The sequence below is a fragment of the Protomyctophum bolini genome, assembly GCF_963924005.1.
Source record: "Protomyctophum bolini genome assembly, chromosome: 10".
Taxonomy (NCBI): Eukaryota; Metazoa; Chordata; class Actinopteri; order Myctophiformes; family Myctophidae; genus Protomyctophum; species Protomyctophum bolini.
Genome location: NC_137871.1, coordinates 5,760,953 through 5,776,442, shown reverse-complemented (window position 1 = coordinate 5,776,442; position 15,490 = coordinate 5,760,953). Strand labels below are relative to the sequence as shown.

The window sequence follows — 15,490 nt, the reverse complement described above, 5'->3', positions numbered from 1 at the left end:
AAAAGATGAACCCAGTACATTGTCTGCTATACTCTGGCTTTGGATGTCTATCTGCTATATGGGTGACTAAAGAACAAAAACAATGCCAGCACACCACCTGACAATCTTGGAGAGTGATACTGTAGGTCTGTTTAATCCAAGACAATAGTTCTAACTCCAATTAAGCTATGGCAGAATGTGTTGCAATGCAGACCGCAGTAGCCTGCTCAGTTATGGATGAGCAATCACTCTAGCGAGGCCTGACCCTGCATGTGCTAATTAGATATAACATTAAAATAAACAAACCAGAAGTAGTGTGGAAATTAAATTCCTATCTAACTTTATCTAACTCTACCATACAAAACACACACAATAGAACTTTAAGTTTCAATCTGACTAAGTGTCACACCTTGAATGAATGTGTAAATGACCATGTCTGTGTTGTAGGTTGTAGGCTAGCTACTACAATATAGTGGGAAAGGTAACGCACACAATGTTTTGCAGCTGCTTAATTGACATTTCGGCCTGCTGGCCATCCTCAGAATTAACAAAATGAATCTTGTACAAGAGTAAACTGTGTACAGTTGTACTATAAAATACTAAATGTATACTATTGTACAATAATGGAATGTGTACTGCTATAATAAACTGAATGTGTACCGTTGTCCATTGTACAATAATTCTGAAAGTGCACTGTTGTACAATAATAAACAGAATGTGTACATTGTACTAACTACAATATACTAAATGTGTACTGTTGTGTACAATGATGAATGGGTGGAAGAAACACAACCCAACTCTCTTCAGAAAGCAGCATTCAAAATCTTATTTTAATTTGTATATTTACTCCATAAACATTATTACAAAACTCAGCAAGGTACCAATATTACATTATCACCATACAGGCTTGATCACAAATATTTAAAACTTTTGCAACAGTTACAACAAAAACGAAATAATACTCAAATAATTTACATGAAAATCTATAAAACAGCAAATTGTTCACAAATTAGATTTTTTTGTCGAAGTTTTCTTTAGTTTTTTTTCTTTGCTTATTTGTGTTTTGCACAGTAACACAGCACTCTCACAACAAGATCATGGTCTTATTACAAAACTCCCAACAAAATGTAAATATTTCTAGTTTTCTGTCGATACTTTCATATTTTGGTTTTTAAAACCAGAAGCTTGTCATTGTAATATCCTTTCCACTGCCTGTAGAGGCGCATAAAAGGTTACTCACACACACAAATACTTCACAGCACTTTCTAAGAAAAATATACACTTAGAAAATATGTTACAAATTGGCACACAAAAAATATACAAGATTTTGTCGCGTCAAGAGTTCATTAAGATTCCTTCTGGTAACAACTCTAGACAGTATATATAAAGCTCGGTATTCTTTTAATGAAAAAGAGCAAAAGTAATTCCAATCAATGTCAAAGAATCATGGAGTGAATACATCAAACATAACATAACAATATAATATACATTCATAAAGAGGGTTAAGGTACCTAATCTATTTTGCATTTATTTTCTGTTTATGTATGGGAAACCAAAAAGAAACCAAAAGAAAAAGAAAAGAAAATGAAACAATTGTCAGCTTTCTTAGGCCAGATTCATACTTTGTTGTGCGACATAGTCACACGCTGGAAATAGCAGATCTATAAGCTGGCATCTGCAGCGCGCTGTGAGCTTGTAGGTCGGATATTTCCGGGGTGCGGCGCTGACGACCGACAGAGTACACCTTAGGCATTAGCACCATTAACATGAGGCAGCTCGACAGTGGCACGTTCTTTTATATAAAGAAAGCAAAAAAAAAAACAATGTCTAAGAAACTCAACGAGAAGTACATTCAATTTGACAATAGGCAGAACAGAGAAAAGGCAGACTAAATGGCCCGGTTTGGCCCATGTGGAGCTTCCATCAGCAGCTTGTCTTGGTCCTAAACCCTGATACAGTCTGGAAGAAACAAACGCAGGAATCATGGCAAGGAGGAGAGGAGAGGAAAAGAAAAAAAGACAGATTGATTACGATTCCTGCCATATTGCAAGCAATCAATTCCTATCACCTGTGCGTGTCAGAATTATCACACTATCCGACGTGGCTCGCTTCCAAATCAACCTGCGATACATTGGCATTTGGCAAATCTCCATGTAGACCTGCAGTTAATTGCTGTTCTGTTCAGAAAGGTATTTGAAATACAGTAGGCCTATATGCTCACAACAAAATCCTGAGTGCTAATTTGACAGGGGTGTGATGCTTTTTTTTGTTAACCCATGAAGACCTGAGGCCGATTCTACAAATGCCTTCTAAATCAGTAGGCTATTTCTCACACAAAAATGTTCAAAAATAGCAGATGTACAAGCTTGCAGCTTGCAGATACGTATACATGACATAGCTCCATATAGAGAGTATGCACATGCATGATTTTCCCATCAGGACACGCCCTCCTCATCTAGACTGAGTGGCAAAACATTGAGCAACATGAGAGTGTCGGAGTTTGGAAGCGCTCGTCGGAAATCACTCAACCACCCTGCGTAGCACCTGTTTCTAAATGTCACATAATGCAGGAGGCAGCAAAATGTTGTGTTATTGAAAACAAGCACTTCCAAACTCTGACAAAATAATCAAATGCAGGGCATTTCTTGACAGAAAGTAGCTCATAACATGTCTACGGTGGACTTTTATGAAACAAAAACTTTGCAGATACAAATAGGATGATTCAAGCTTTTCGTGCAGCTGCAATGTTGGCGAGTTTAACATTGTTTAATGCAATCAGACAGGACCTTTCTGTTTGGATGAATGGGTTGTGAAGGCCAGAAAGTAGTTTTTTGCCACTCAGTGGGCGTTCCCGCATAACTTCCAGGTACGATGATGTCACACTAGAGACAGACTAGAGTGTTTGGTCAGTAACAGGGGTCTTCCCGTCATTCTCAGGTCGGGATAACGATTTGGTCCAATCGGGAGAGAGAGCTCACACAGAATACAGGATAAACAAGAGAAATTGGAAGTGATGAATACAAGAAGAAAGAAAGATCAGACCCGTCTGACGTGAGTGGTACTGTACTGTACTGTACTGTACTGTACTGTACTGTACTGTACTGTACTGTACTGTACTGTACTGTACTGTACTGTACGTGTGTGTGTGTTAGGCTGCACAACAGTGACACTTGGTGGTGAAAATATGCTATTTCCATGCTCGGACGGACCCAGGGACACAACCAGGCAGGGACCCAGGGACACAGGCAGGGACACACATAGCTGTCTAAAGGAGTGGTTGGCTGGTTGCACCACCGAGAGCAAACACATTTAAAATTGGACCACTATAAATTAAAGCTGGTCCATTTTTAATCTGACCTTTCTCGGCACTTTGGTTGACCCCTGGTCCTTGTAAGTGTGCTTTATAAATAAAGTTTGAGTTGAGTTGAGTTGAGTTAAACGGGTTCTCTCTCCTGATTGGATGAAATTGGTAACCCACCTGAGATGTTTTTGTTTTGTTTGTTCACCAAAGAACTGGAGAGACGGGGTGACCTCTGAACAAATACTTTGATTGCTGTCATAATATAGAGCTTTAACTTTTTAACAAAAAAAGGTAAAGAAAACAACTTGTTTTAACCCCAAACATATCTCTTACAAGACCTTTAACTCTGAGAGTGTACAAATTTGTTACATTTGTACACTATCAAAGTTACAAATGGATACATTAACTTTGAGGATTTTACTGTGTCATAAATTTGCTTAGGAAATCTTCATGCCAATAAGAGAACAAGCTTGTTATCCTACAAATGTCTGAAAGTCTTTTAGACTGAGAATTTATCTTTAGTTTTGCATAATGTGTCATCATGGTAGGAAGAAAATCTTGGTAGGAAGAAAATCTTCAGCTGACAGTTTTCAGCTTAAACATGAATGCATAGTATATTTTATGATAGATTTCCTTCCAAATTAATTTCACTGCAACCAGTTAGTCATTAATCTAAAGACTGTAATTAATATAAATTGTCTGGCGGAAATAAACGATTATCCATATATCTGCTTGCTTTTCTAGTTTGGACTCTTCCATGTCAACATGTAGAGAAGACTATTAAAAGAACATAAAATAAAAGAAAACATGGTACTATAATGGAAGATAATATCTAAATCCATGTGGAGAAACAAAGCTTTGATGAACATGATATGAACATGACATTTAACCATGTTAAACCTGCTACCCCATGCCATTGTTTCATTAGGCCCATAGGCGAACATTTTCAAAGCGACGTGTCACATTGTGAGCTTGGAGATCTGCTATTTTAAAGATTTCTATAATTGGATTTACTGTAAGTGTTTAAAACAAATGTAATGAAACTACATGGGAATTAGTTAGGTAAAGTTAGCTTAAGTTGTGTCAAATCTGGAGAAAAAAACAATGCTTACCACAGATGTGTTCATAAAGGTGTCTACTATCACAGAACAATTTGTTCCAACCCAACTCCCTTGGGAAACTTTGTGACAGCTGCTGAAAGTTGGGGTACCATTATCAACCAATATAGGGCAAATAATTCCAAATTTCATTACTAATGCTTGCAATGGATTCAGAATCTTGAAAACCCCCTAGTTTGACATGTCACATGCTACTTAAAGTATAATGACATTTTAAATTCTTTGCCATATTGGTTGATAATGCTACCCCAACTTTCAGCAGCTGTCACAAAGTTTCCCAAGGGAGTTGGGTTGGAACAATTATTTCTGTAGTAGACACCTTTATGAACACATCTGTGAAGAAAGCTAGTGGTAAGCATTTCTTTTGCAGATTTGCCACAACTTAAGCTAACTTTACCTATACTAAATGGGTGGTCTTGTGTTCTTGTCCTATGTGTTACCATTTCAGCAGTATCTCCAGTCAGACTGTCTCTTCCACAATCTTAATTATCTTAAACGCTACAGAGTCTGTAATTCCACCCCCAAACGTTTCTCAGAATCCCGAAAATACTGCAGCCTATATTGAAAAGTACCTGTCAACCAATGCAAAAAGTAGGGGTTCGAATCCATCGCAGTGCATCCGGCTTGGCTGAACGTCTATGAACGCAGTTGACCATATTCACATGGTGGCCATTTTGCGATTAAGTCAATGAAATGTCGTCATGGGGTGGCAATTCTTCCCAACACGCAAATACGTTCGGAGGAGGGAAGCCAGGCGGTGACTTATTTTCAGAGCTTCCAAATTACAGACTGTTAGGCGCAAAAGGAAACACTGTGGGAGCAACACGTCTGTCTCAAGAGAATGGGCTCTATTTTCATCCATGCTAAACCCTTTATCCCAAAACTACTTTTCCTTTTTGACTATTTTGAAAAACATTTTTGAATAGTTAAAATAGCCAATCTACAAGCTCACAACATGTCGATGTAGAATGGCTATTGTAACTATTCAAAGATATTTTTCAAAATAGTAAAAAAAAAGAAAAGGTTTAGGGATAAGGGGTTTAGCATGGACAAAAATAGAGCCCTATGGTTTCAGTTGAAACAGGGGTAGGATTATCACGTGGAGTCGATGCAGATGCATATATGCTTTTCTTCATTTTTATAACATCACTAATTCCGTTCTAAGCCAGAAGTGACATTCACATAAAATCTAACCGAGGACACTTCATTGTTATGAGTGCATTCCTATTTCCTCCGCTAGCGATGCGTGCAATCAACATCTCCAAGAGCAATAAATTGCCTTGGATTTCTAATAAAAAACACATTTTCAGTGAAAGCACAGCCCAGACGGACGGGACAGATAATTGCCTTGCTTACCCTCAAAACATTGGCACTACACTCTCCTTGGTTCAATGAAAGCTCGTTTGAACATCTCCTTTTCTTTCATCCCGTTCCTCTTCAAGGAGTCTTCAGAGCCCCCTTTTTAGTTTTTGCTTCTCAGACCCAGGCGATGTTGAGGTAAATTGAATTTGGCAAACAAAGTGGGGGGGAAAACAAGGATAATTCAGAGGAGTCTTTGTGTTTTGGTTTAGTGAGTGGCAGTCGTACCACTGTCAGCTGTTGGTGCCTTTCATCAGAGAGAGAGGAGAGAGAGAGAGAGAGAGAGAGAGAGAGAGAGAGAGAGAGAGGTTCCAAATAAAGAATTCCTGGACTGTTACAATAAAGTCTTTGTCAGGAGTCTGCAATCCGAGCAGCCAATATTCCAATGGATAAAAAAAAGAGGAACAGCCAATATTCACACATATATAAGAGGTCATTTACACAGCATTGTTACTTTTGGCACATTGATTTTTAAAGATTATAATTATCTTTTTTTTTCTTTTGTTGCAAATATTGCATGTCCCTGTACAACAACATTGACAAAAATACTCTGAGGGTGGAGCTTTTGTGAATTTGCAAGGCGTAAAAATGTGAATTTAGATAACCAGTTCCTCTTAAACTCCAGAAAAAAGAAAGAGAAAAAACTATAACAGAAACATTTCATAAAGCAAAATGGCAACTCATTCCAACATTGAGGAGAGAGAAAAATAAAAAGGGAAAATTAAGACAGGTGTTTGATATGTCATCAATACAAAATGGTCCCAACTTGTCTTAAAGAAGTCTTGGGCTGAAATAGAGCTCATTATCTGAAGGTTTCCCTCTTGAAATGAGCCAGGCAGTGTATGAAAGACAGCAACAACAGGACATCCATATTCTGCATACAAAAACAGATGAGGAGGAGGGGTGCGTAGATGTCACTCAATGCATTTTTTGTGTATATAGCTACATCTTTAGGGAAAGGGGAGAATAAATACAGAATTCGGGGGCGGCTAGTTTCACTAAGAAAAAAAATACAAAAGCAAAGTTTCTCAAAAAGGCGACGTAACTGTTTTCAAGGCTTTTTTTTTTCTCTCTTTTCTTTTCAGACAAAAAATAAAACTGAAAACGACTATAAGAAGAAAGAACAAAGCAGAAACAACAAAAGCAAGAAAAAAAATGCAGCCATGGTCGTTTCGAATCTCAATCAAGCTTTGACACAATCACTCAATAGGTAGTTTGCAAAGTACAAGAAGTTTTCTTTTCATGCAGATATTAATTTCCTCTTCGGGGGGTTAAAAGGAAGTGGGTGGGACGGAGCGGGCGGATCGGGCGGGCGTGGAGTGGGGGTATTTGAAGGGGGGGGGGGGGGAAACATAGTAGTCATGCAGCTCTGGCATAGCGTCAGTGTAGGTATGCTCGGGGAGGGCGGGGGGGGGGGGGGGGGGGTGGGTGAGGTGAGGAGCAGGGTGCATCAGTAGCCGATAACAAAATATTACCTCAGTTTCTCAAAAGAGGCCATCAGTGCTATGTCCTTATTAGGGTCTCTCTCGGCTCGCTTCCCTTTCAGTGTCTCAATCCGGGGGAACTTTGCACTGGTCTTGTGGCGGTACAGCTTTTTGTGCGCAGGCCCCGGGTTAATGAAGCTCGGTTTATCAAACATGTTACAGCCCAAAGCCAGCTGAGGGAACAGGGGATGAGAGGTGTTGAACTTGGCCTGGTTCTTGCCTCCCTTACCCCCGGTCTTTCTGTCCCTCCCAGCCCCCGCTAGGGCGCCTCCTTTCTTCTTCAGATCGGCCTCTGTGCCCGCCAAGATTTTGAGGGTCTTTAGGTTGAGGCTGTTGGCCTCGGGGGGCATGCAGGCCTCGGACATAGGGTCCCACAGAGGCTCTATTGAGGCCATCATGAACCTTTGGACCTCGGCCATGCCGGAGACGATGTTGGACAGAATGTTGGAGGGTTCTTCAAACTCTCTCTGGTCATCTCCGACCAGACTGTTACTCTCTGACCAGGCCGTACCAGACCAGTCCCCAGTGCAGCTGCTGTCAGTCAGACCCGCCCCGCAACCACCCGCCTGGTTCTTCGCTGCCTTCCCCTCCAACATGGCCTTTATCTTTTTGGTGGAACGAGAGTTCTGTTTGGGAGTCTTGACCTTGTCTGTCTTGCCTGCCCTGGGGGCTCGGGGTTTCTTTGGGCCCTGCCCTGCAGCCATCTGCTTGTAACTCCCTTTCCTTTTTGATTTTGTGCTTTTCGCTCCATTGGTCGATTCATCAAAGTCTGGGTCGCCCAGCTCTTTTTTGACCGGGTCTAAGCCGGCCTCGCTGTTGAAATTGTGCAGCGGAAACTGCCCTTCGTCCACCGTGTACACACCCACAGTGTGTCCATGTTGCTGCATGACGTCACAGCTCCACTTCACCTCCCTACTGGCTTCCACGGGGACGTCGCTCAGCTCCCGGTAGTCGCCGGCTTTCCCCGCCATCTTCATCTCGCGGCCGCCGACCACCTGAGGGGACAGGTTGGGGGTCTCGGGAGGCGAAAGCTCAGACAAGGACGAGTGCCTGAACTTATCGGGGGTGAAGTTGGAGATGTCCAACAGGTCCGAGGACTCTCGGAGAGGGGTGAGGGCGTCCACGCTCTGCTGAATCAACACTTTGGGACTACAGTGAGCTAAGAAGCTGTCTCTGCCTTCCTCTTCGGCCTCGTGCTCGCACGACTTGAGGCTGAGCGAGCTGTAGTTGCTGGACGCGGCTGACAGAGAGCCCACCGAGTCATAGCTGATGAGCCTGCCATTGTCTGTGCACAGGGAACCTCTCTGGTACTGCACCTGGCCATCCACACAGGCAGACTGACACGCCTGCAGCTCTGCGCTGCAGGGCTGCAGGCCCGTCTCAGCCAGGTAGTTCTTCTCGTAAAGAAGCCTGTCAGCCTCCGAGCTCAGCTGGTTGTTATAGCCGGACACCGGCAGGCTGTCATTTATGGACAAAGCAGCAGCAGGGAAATTGTTGGGTAAGATGGGGGGGGTCTCCGGGGTCTCCGGCCCAAAGCTCTCATGGCCATGGCTGGGGCAGAGCTGCGGGTGGTGCCACATGGGCGGGAAGCTGCTGGGGCAGTTCTGAGGAGACTGCTGCAGCTCAGACTCTGAGGGAGGGGAGAGAACGCAGCTCTGTGCGAGCTGCAGCGAGGAGAACTGCTTCTCGTCGAGAGACAGGCCCAGGGGATACTGCTGCCTGGAGGACTGCTGGGGGAAAAAGGGGATAGCTGCTCCACCGGAGGAGTCTGTGGCATCCAACAGGGTCTGCAGGTATCCGCCGGGGATGACAGGGACCCCGGCGTCCACCTCCCCAGTGGAGGGAGCTTTGTCAGGGGAGCAGGTAGAGGGAGCAAAGGGGAACTTCTCCTCGGACACGTGTGCGGCAGGGGCATTGTCGGAGAACTGAGGGCCGACTGCAGCTGAGCCGACGCCTGCCTCTCCTAAGCTAGCAGCGGGGCCGTCGATATGTGCTGCGGAGGCACAGACATCTGTTTCATTTGTCAAACTCCTCTCCTCCTCTCCCTCTGTCTCTTTTATTGTCTTGCTCTTCAGCTGTGCTTCACTTTTGAATTTCCTTATCCTGATCATTTTATTTCCCCCCATTCTCCTTCCTTCTCTCTCCATCCTCTCCTGGGAGCGGCTCTTGGCTCTAGCTCTGTGCATGATGGAGTTTGAGTCTAATGACACTGGGAGGCCGGTGGCTGCTATTATGTCTGCTCCTGCGATGGAGGGGGTGGCCTCCTCCTTAGTGACAACTCCCTGGCCCCGATCAGAAAGAGCGGAGCCCAGCGCCATGGCCGACTGCGCCACAGCATGAATTCTCTGAACCTTAAGTCTGTTTGCGATCTTGTATTTCCTTTTGGGATGGCTTGAGTTAAACGGACGATGGTGCCGTCCGTTCAGATGAATGCCACGCTGCCGTTTGTCTCTGGCAGCCAGCTTAAGCTGCTCCTCTCTCTCTCTTTGCCTTTCATGCCAGAAATCCTTCAGTGGAGCCAGTGTCTCATATTTGTTCACTACATCTGCGCTTAAGCTCACGGACACTTCAGCAGAGTCCAGCCTCCCCAGTTTCACGGACATGTGTCTTTCTCCTTTGAAGCGATTGATGATGATGTACTTAATGACCACAGGCGGCTCCTTGCGGCAGGATTTCCGTCGTTTCTTGGGGCACCAGTCAACGTCCTCCTCCTCTTTCTGGCCAGTGGGGGCTTTCTCTTTTTTCTCTGCGTTCCTCTCGCTCTCGATGGAGTCAACATCGTATAGGTAGTCATCGCTGTATCGGACTTTCCTCTTGGAGCGCAAGCCATAGTTAAGAGGGTTGGACGGGCTGAGGAACCTCCTGGAGTGCCCCTTCCTCTGCTTGCCCTCCTGCAGCGTGTCTGAGGAGGAGCCGGTGCAGGAGCTGTCGTCGCTGTACTCCCCCGACTCCTCCGTGGAGTTGAAGTCCATCAGATAGTTGATCTTGGCCGTGGACATGGGCGAGGAGCCCTGAGAGCCGTCCGTGGGGCTTCCGCCACTGCAGTCTCCTGCCTTCGCCTCCTGCTCTGCCTCCAGGCTGAGCTCGTCCGTCTTGGACTGGACGTCCTCGGCGCCCCTCCGCAGCACTGCGCCCCCCTCCTCTTTCTTGGCACAGTTGGCCAGGACGCTGGGGAAGAAGTTGAACTGGGTTTCTTCCTGGAGAACGTTGGTCTTCTCCCTCATGTTGTCCTGGAAGGACTCGTAGCGGATCTTCAGCGAGCAGACGTCGCTGCTCAGAGTGGAATCGTCGTCCTCGTCGTCGAATAGGTTGTCAACGTCCTCTTCCGAGAAGAGGTTGACTGACAGGTCGTTCTTGGAACACAGGTCTAGGAGCTCCATCTTGCTCTCGCTGATGAAGGACTCAAAGTAGCCCCAGTCCTGGCCGGCGTTCGCCAGCAGCACCTCTTCCCCGCTCACCTTGTCCAGCAGCAGCCCCTCATACAAGTTCTTAGCTGTGGCGTCGTCCTCCGGGTCATCGCAGTCCTCCGACGACTTGTCCCCATCGCCCCTTTTCCCATCGCCAGTGGCTTTGGGCAGGGGGAAGCTGAGCAGCTGATCGGAGATCAGCTGGTCTCCGAAGTGACTCACCGCCTCCCCAGCGTGGCTCAGACACTGGATGCTGATGTTGCTGATGTCGGAGAAGTCCTCGCGAAGTCCCACGTCCCCTATCCTCACGCTCAGCCCCGAGTCGGCGTTGGCGTCGGGGTCGTGGGCCGGGCCGTGGATGGAGCCGGGGTCTGCGGCGTCGCGGGTCTCGATGAAGCAGCCGAGGCAGGTGCGACTCGGCTGGAGGAGACACTCCTCCGTCAGGACGGACACGGTCCCCGGCTCCATGATGCTGGACGGCAGAGGGAGGCCGATGGCCAGCGGGAGAGAGTTCTTGGACTCGTCGTCGTCGTCGTCGTCTCCGGACGCGTCCCAGGAGCTGACGGCTGAGGCGGGCGGAGGAGTGTTGTGAAGTTCGGGGGCTACGGGTGGAGCCTCGCGGGCGGGAGGGCAGGGGGCCACGGCCTGCAGGCCCAGTGTGGGGTCAGTGCTGAGGGGCAGGGGGAGGGTGGGTGCTGTGGGTAACGTCTCTGCGGCGGGAGGAGGTGAGGTCTGGGGAAGAGCGGCATCAATGAGTCCATGCAGCCTCAGATCCACAGTCTGGTCACATAGTCCTGGAAGGTTGAGAAGAGAAGACAAAGAGGGTGTCAGAGTGCTGTAATGCAACCTGGTGTCGCTGTTTTCCATTTGTACAATGAGTTAAACCAATATACTCAGGACTTGTATTTTGGAGTCCCAGAGATGAAAAAAAAAACGACAGAAAAATCACATCACATCAAATAGGGGTCCATGCCCTAATGCATTATCCAACTGTGTGTGTGTGTGTGTGTGTGTGTGTGTGTGTGTGTGTGTGTGTGTGTGTGTGTGTGTGTGTGTGCGCGTGTGTGCGCGTGCGTGCGTGCGTGTCTCAGCAGTGGTTCACAAACATTTTTGTCTCAGGTCACCCCTGTAAATAACGTTTTCATCCAAAAATGATGGAACCTTACATTATGTCATATAATGTTTGTAGTTTCCATCATGACATATTGAAAATAACTTCATACTTGACATGTAACCACTTTAATCACACCAGCATCCCTATAAGAATAAGGAAGGTCTGTGGTTAAGTGGTTAAACTGAAGTGACATTGATACATTCCAAATATTATCAAAGTGTTCTGTGGCACCCTTGGACTCGCGTCACGGCACCCCAACTTTGAGAACCACTATGTTGAATATGATATATTCTATAGGCCTAATAAGGCAGTATGTGGTTCTCAACTTTTTATGAATCTGGGCCCACTTGGAAATGTTGAAAAAGTTCACAGCCCACGTAGTGTTCACAGCCCCGTTATGGGTGGATCATACTTTAATTATCAATCAGTGGATTGTGTTCCAGCTTGGAGGGGCCCAATTACAATTTCCTCACGGCCCACAGCTTGAGAATCGCTTTTCTAGTGGACAATAGTAGCCTACATGGGGCTCTGAAGCCCGTTGACATATCATTTAAGCTAAGCTTGCTAAATGACTTGTAATTTAGCATTACTTGGAACTTTCAACAGCACACAGACAATGAGGTCAAAATATTACCAATGAAAAACCACAGTACTGATTGTGTTACAACTTTACAAGTAGTGGTGTTAGTACAGAGGTGAGCTACTTCACATAAATTATAAATATGAGTAATTAAGGATGAGGCAGTAACTGAGTTTCTTCCTGAAAATGAGCCGTATGGCAATTAACAAATCCAGTTAATTGTATACGTTAACACAGAACATGCAGCACAGTGACAGTTCACTGCAGTTCACGTATTCTTGTAGTGGAAAAGAGACATATGTCTGAGCATTATCATTGTGAACCAACACTACACCTGGCGAGTTCACCTAGTAGTTGAAAAACTGATTAGGCTGATTAAAAAAACAAAAACAGTTGAAAAGAATAAATAGCACATGGGAGCATTATACTGGTGTGCAGAGTTCACCTGGTATAGCACATTTTCAAACAGAGAGGGAGGGTGACAGCGCTCCATTAATTCACCTGGTTTCATCAACTTAATACCACGGGTATAAGTATTGTTCTTTTGGGGTTCTGTACAGTATGTATGTACAGTATTCAAAGATTATATTTCTTTGATGCTGCTGTATAAATATTTTATGTTTTTCAGAAAACTTAGGTCAGGATTTAGAGGGCGTTTTAACAATGGGCCTTAGTCCAAAATGGGTTAACCTAGCGTTCCTATCCTTGGGCATTATAGGCAAAATCTTTCAATATTTTTGAGCGGTCCCTCCGCTCCATTACGCAGCTATGTGTGCATGTATGTATGTCCCAGTGTCTGTCCCTGTGTGTGTCCGACCCTGTGTATGTCCGAACACGGTAACTCTGTCATTTCTCGACCGTTTCGGACACGGGAAGGCTCGCCGGAACCGGGCCGGTTTTCATGATGCTCCATGAAAATCCACTCCAAGCATTCGTTTTGCAAAAAAATCACTCATTGGGCTAAAAACGGCCAGCATTGCCGTCATCACAAATGTGATGATGTCAGCACAAGTGGGCATGGCCGTTTTTAGCCCAATGAGTGTTTAAAAAAAAATCTAAACTAATGCTTGGAATGGATTCAGCATCATGAAAACCGGCCCTAGTTTGACATTTCACATGCTACATATAAAGCATGATGAAATTTTGAATATTTTGCCTTCTATAGGTTGTTAATGGTATGGTCACAGATTATGCCAATTATGAAAATTGCTCAACATATGCAAGTTAGCATCCGGCAGTTTCTACATGCTGGGGAACCATACTAAACATTTATAACATAAAACGTTGGTGTACTCAACATGTCCGAGTTCACAATGGGGCTCTATATGGGCTGGCTACTAGACTAATAGGGCAAACCTCTTGAGCCCCATGGGGCTCAGAACCTCAATCAATGGAGACCCAATTGCTCTCCGGTTCCAACTCCGATGTTGCGGATTTTCCCCCTGGACCGCCCTGGGGTTTAAGAGGTTAAAATGAAAGGAGTTCAGGAGTAGCCGTTTTCTTACAGAATTCTGATGTTATACACAGTATACAGCCATCATTAATCCAACATAACATTTGTGTGTGAACACCTATCCATCGCAGCTCATAAGTACCTGTACAACACAAAATGACCAACATTGGTGTGAAACAACGCTGCTATAATCACTAAATTGAAAGTGGGCTGTTTTCGTAGTTTTTTGCTGGTTTTCTCCAGACAATGCCTTAATCAATGGAGGGGATATCCACCTGACGAGCAACAATCAAAAAACCCACAGCAGCTCGCCTGCATCATTGCATGCAGTGGCGGGCAGATCGCTTTGTTTGCTTTGCATAATTAGATGACAGCATGAGCAGAGGCAGGTATACGCACACATGGGACGCGACAGGCCCATATGTTGGAGAGTGTAATACCAATATCCTCTACATCTGCCTCTCTCTACACACACACGCATCCAAGCTATACTCCCCCTGCTCCGCTCGCACACTGAAAACCCCCAAAAGCCAGGAGAACGCCTGTGAATGAAGATGAGCAATAGTATACCGCAACAATTAGTGCATCCGCGGAGGTTAAACTATCGCCCCGTCCCCCATTTTTTTTAGAAACGCCAAACGCGCCTCGTCACTCTCGCGGGGTATATAGAGGCAAAACCGCTCGAGGGGGGGGGGGGGGGGGGGGGGTTGCGGCTATACTCCCCGCTTAACCAAACACCGTTCGACATGGCGCGGTGTGCCCGCGTTGCAGCGAGTAAATCTTTGAATATGGATATGATTTTTTGAGAGTGTTGTGAGTTAATGAGGTAATGAAATTTCCCGAGAGCAGCTCCCCCGAGGAGCCGCGGCCTGCAGATGCATCGGCGGAGGCAGCCAGAACGCCTACTAAAACGGCGCACAGCCATGCTACTGTCACACTTAATGAACGGAGCCTCTAGAGAAATAACGAACCTCCTCCTCCTCCTCCAACCAAACTGGAGGAGCGTCTTAGCAAGGTTTAGTTAGCGACTATAAGCAGGTCACGCGCGCCGCTACGGCCATGGAACTGTGAGCGCGACAGTGACTCAAGGTCTCTCTCTCTCTCTCTCTCTCTCTCTTCTAGATGTTCACAAGGGCAACGCCATTAAGAAGGCAGATTCCATCCAGGCATCTCCGAAGGACATCAAAGGAGAGCACACAAGGAACGTACACAACAGAAGTTGCTATTTTCATCGGGACAGACAGGGCAATCAGGGGGTGCAGCACCACATTCTGGGCCCTCGGAAAAGCAATCACTGTGGGGGCCCCCCCCATGCACAGACACATTGTTTTTGTGTTTTTGATGTGTAATCCAGGCTTTTGAGGCCCCCCCCCCCCACACACCCTGGGGCCCTAGTGAGTGTGTCCCCCTTTTTTGACCCTGTCCGAAAAAATAAAAACATACAAAAATATGGACATACATATGGACATACAAATGGACATACTATGGACATACAAAGTTTCTGTCCCGACAGCAACGATGCCGTATACAGTAAAGCACGGTATACAATACATTGCGGCATACAGTATAGCCTTCAGTTCTCCTTCTATATCTATACAATACAACGTGATGAATTGACAAAAGGAGGACAGACACAATGTTATTTCTCTGCACAAAGATATATTAGCTGATGCTAATACAATTGGTTCTGTTCAG

The 15,490-nt window shown here is 45.6% G+C and overlaps 1 protein-coding gene across 1 annotated transcript; it reads right to left on the bottom strand.

The window, feature by feature from the left end:
* Positions 1-7,228: 7,228 nt before the first annotated feature.
* Positions 7,229-11,437, bottom strand: nexmifb (neurite extension and migration factor b; the record flags this gene model as incomplete). The annotated part of the gene is made up of 1 exon (XM_080773578.1): positions 7,229-11,437. Exon 1 carries the CDS (start codon positions 11,114-11,116, stop codon positions 7,229-7,231), a length of 3,888 nt encoding a protein of 1,295 aa, XP_080629704.1. The 5' UTR covers positions 11,117-11,437.
* Positions 11,438-15,490: the final 4,053 nt, after the last annotated feature.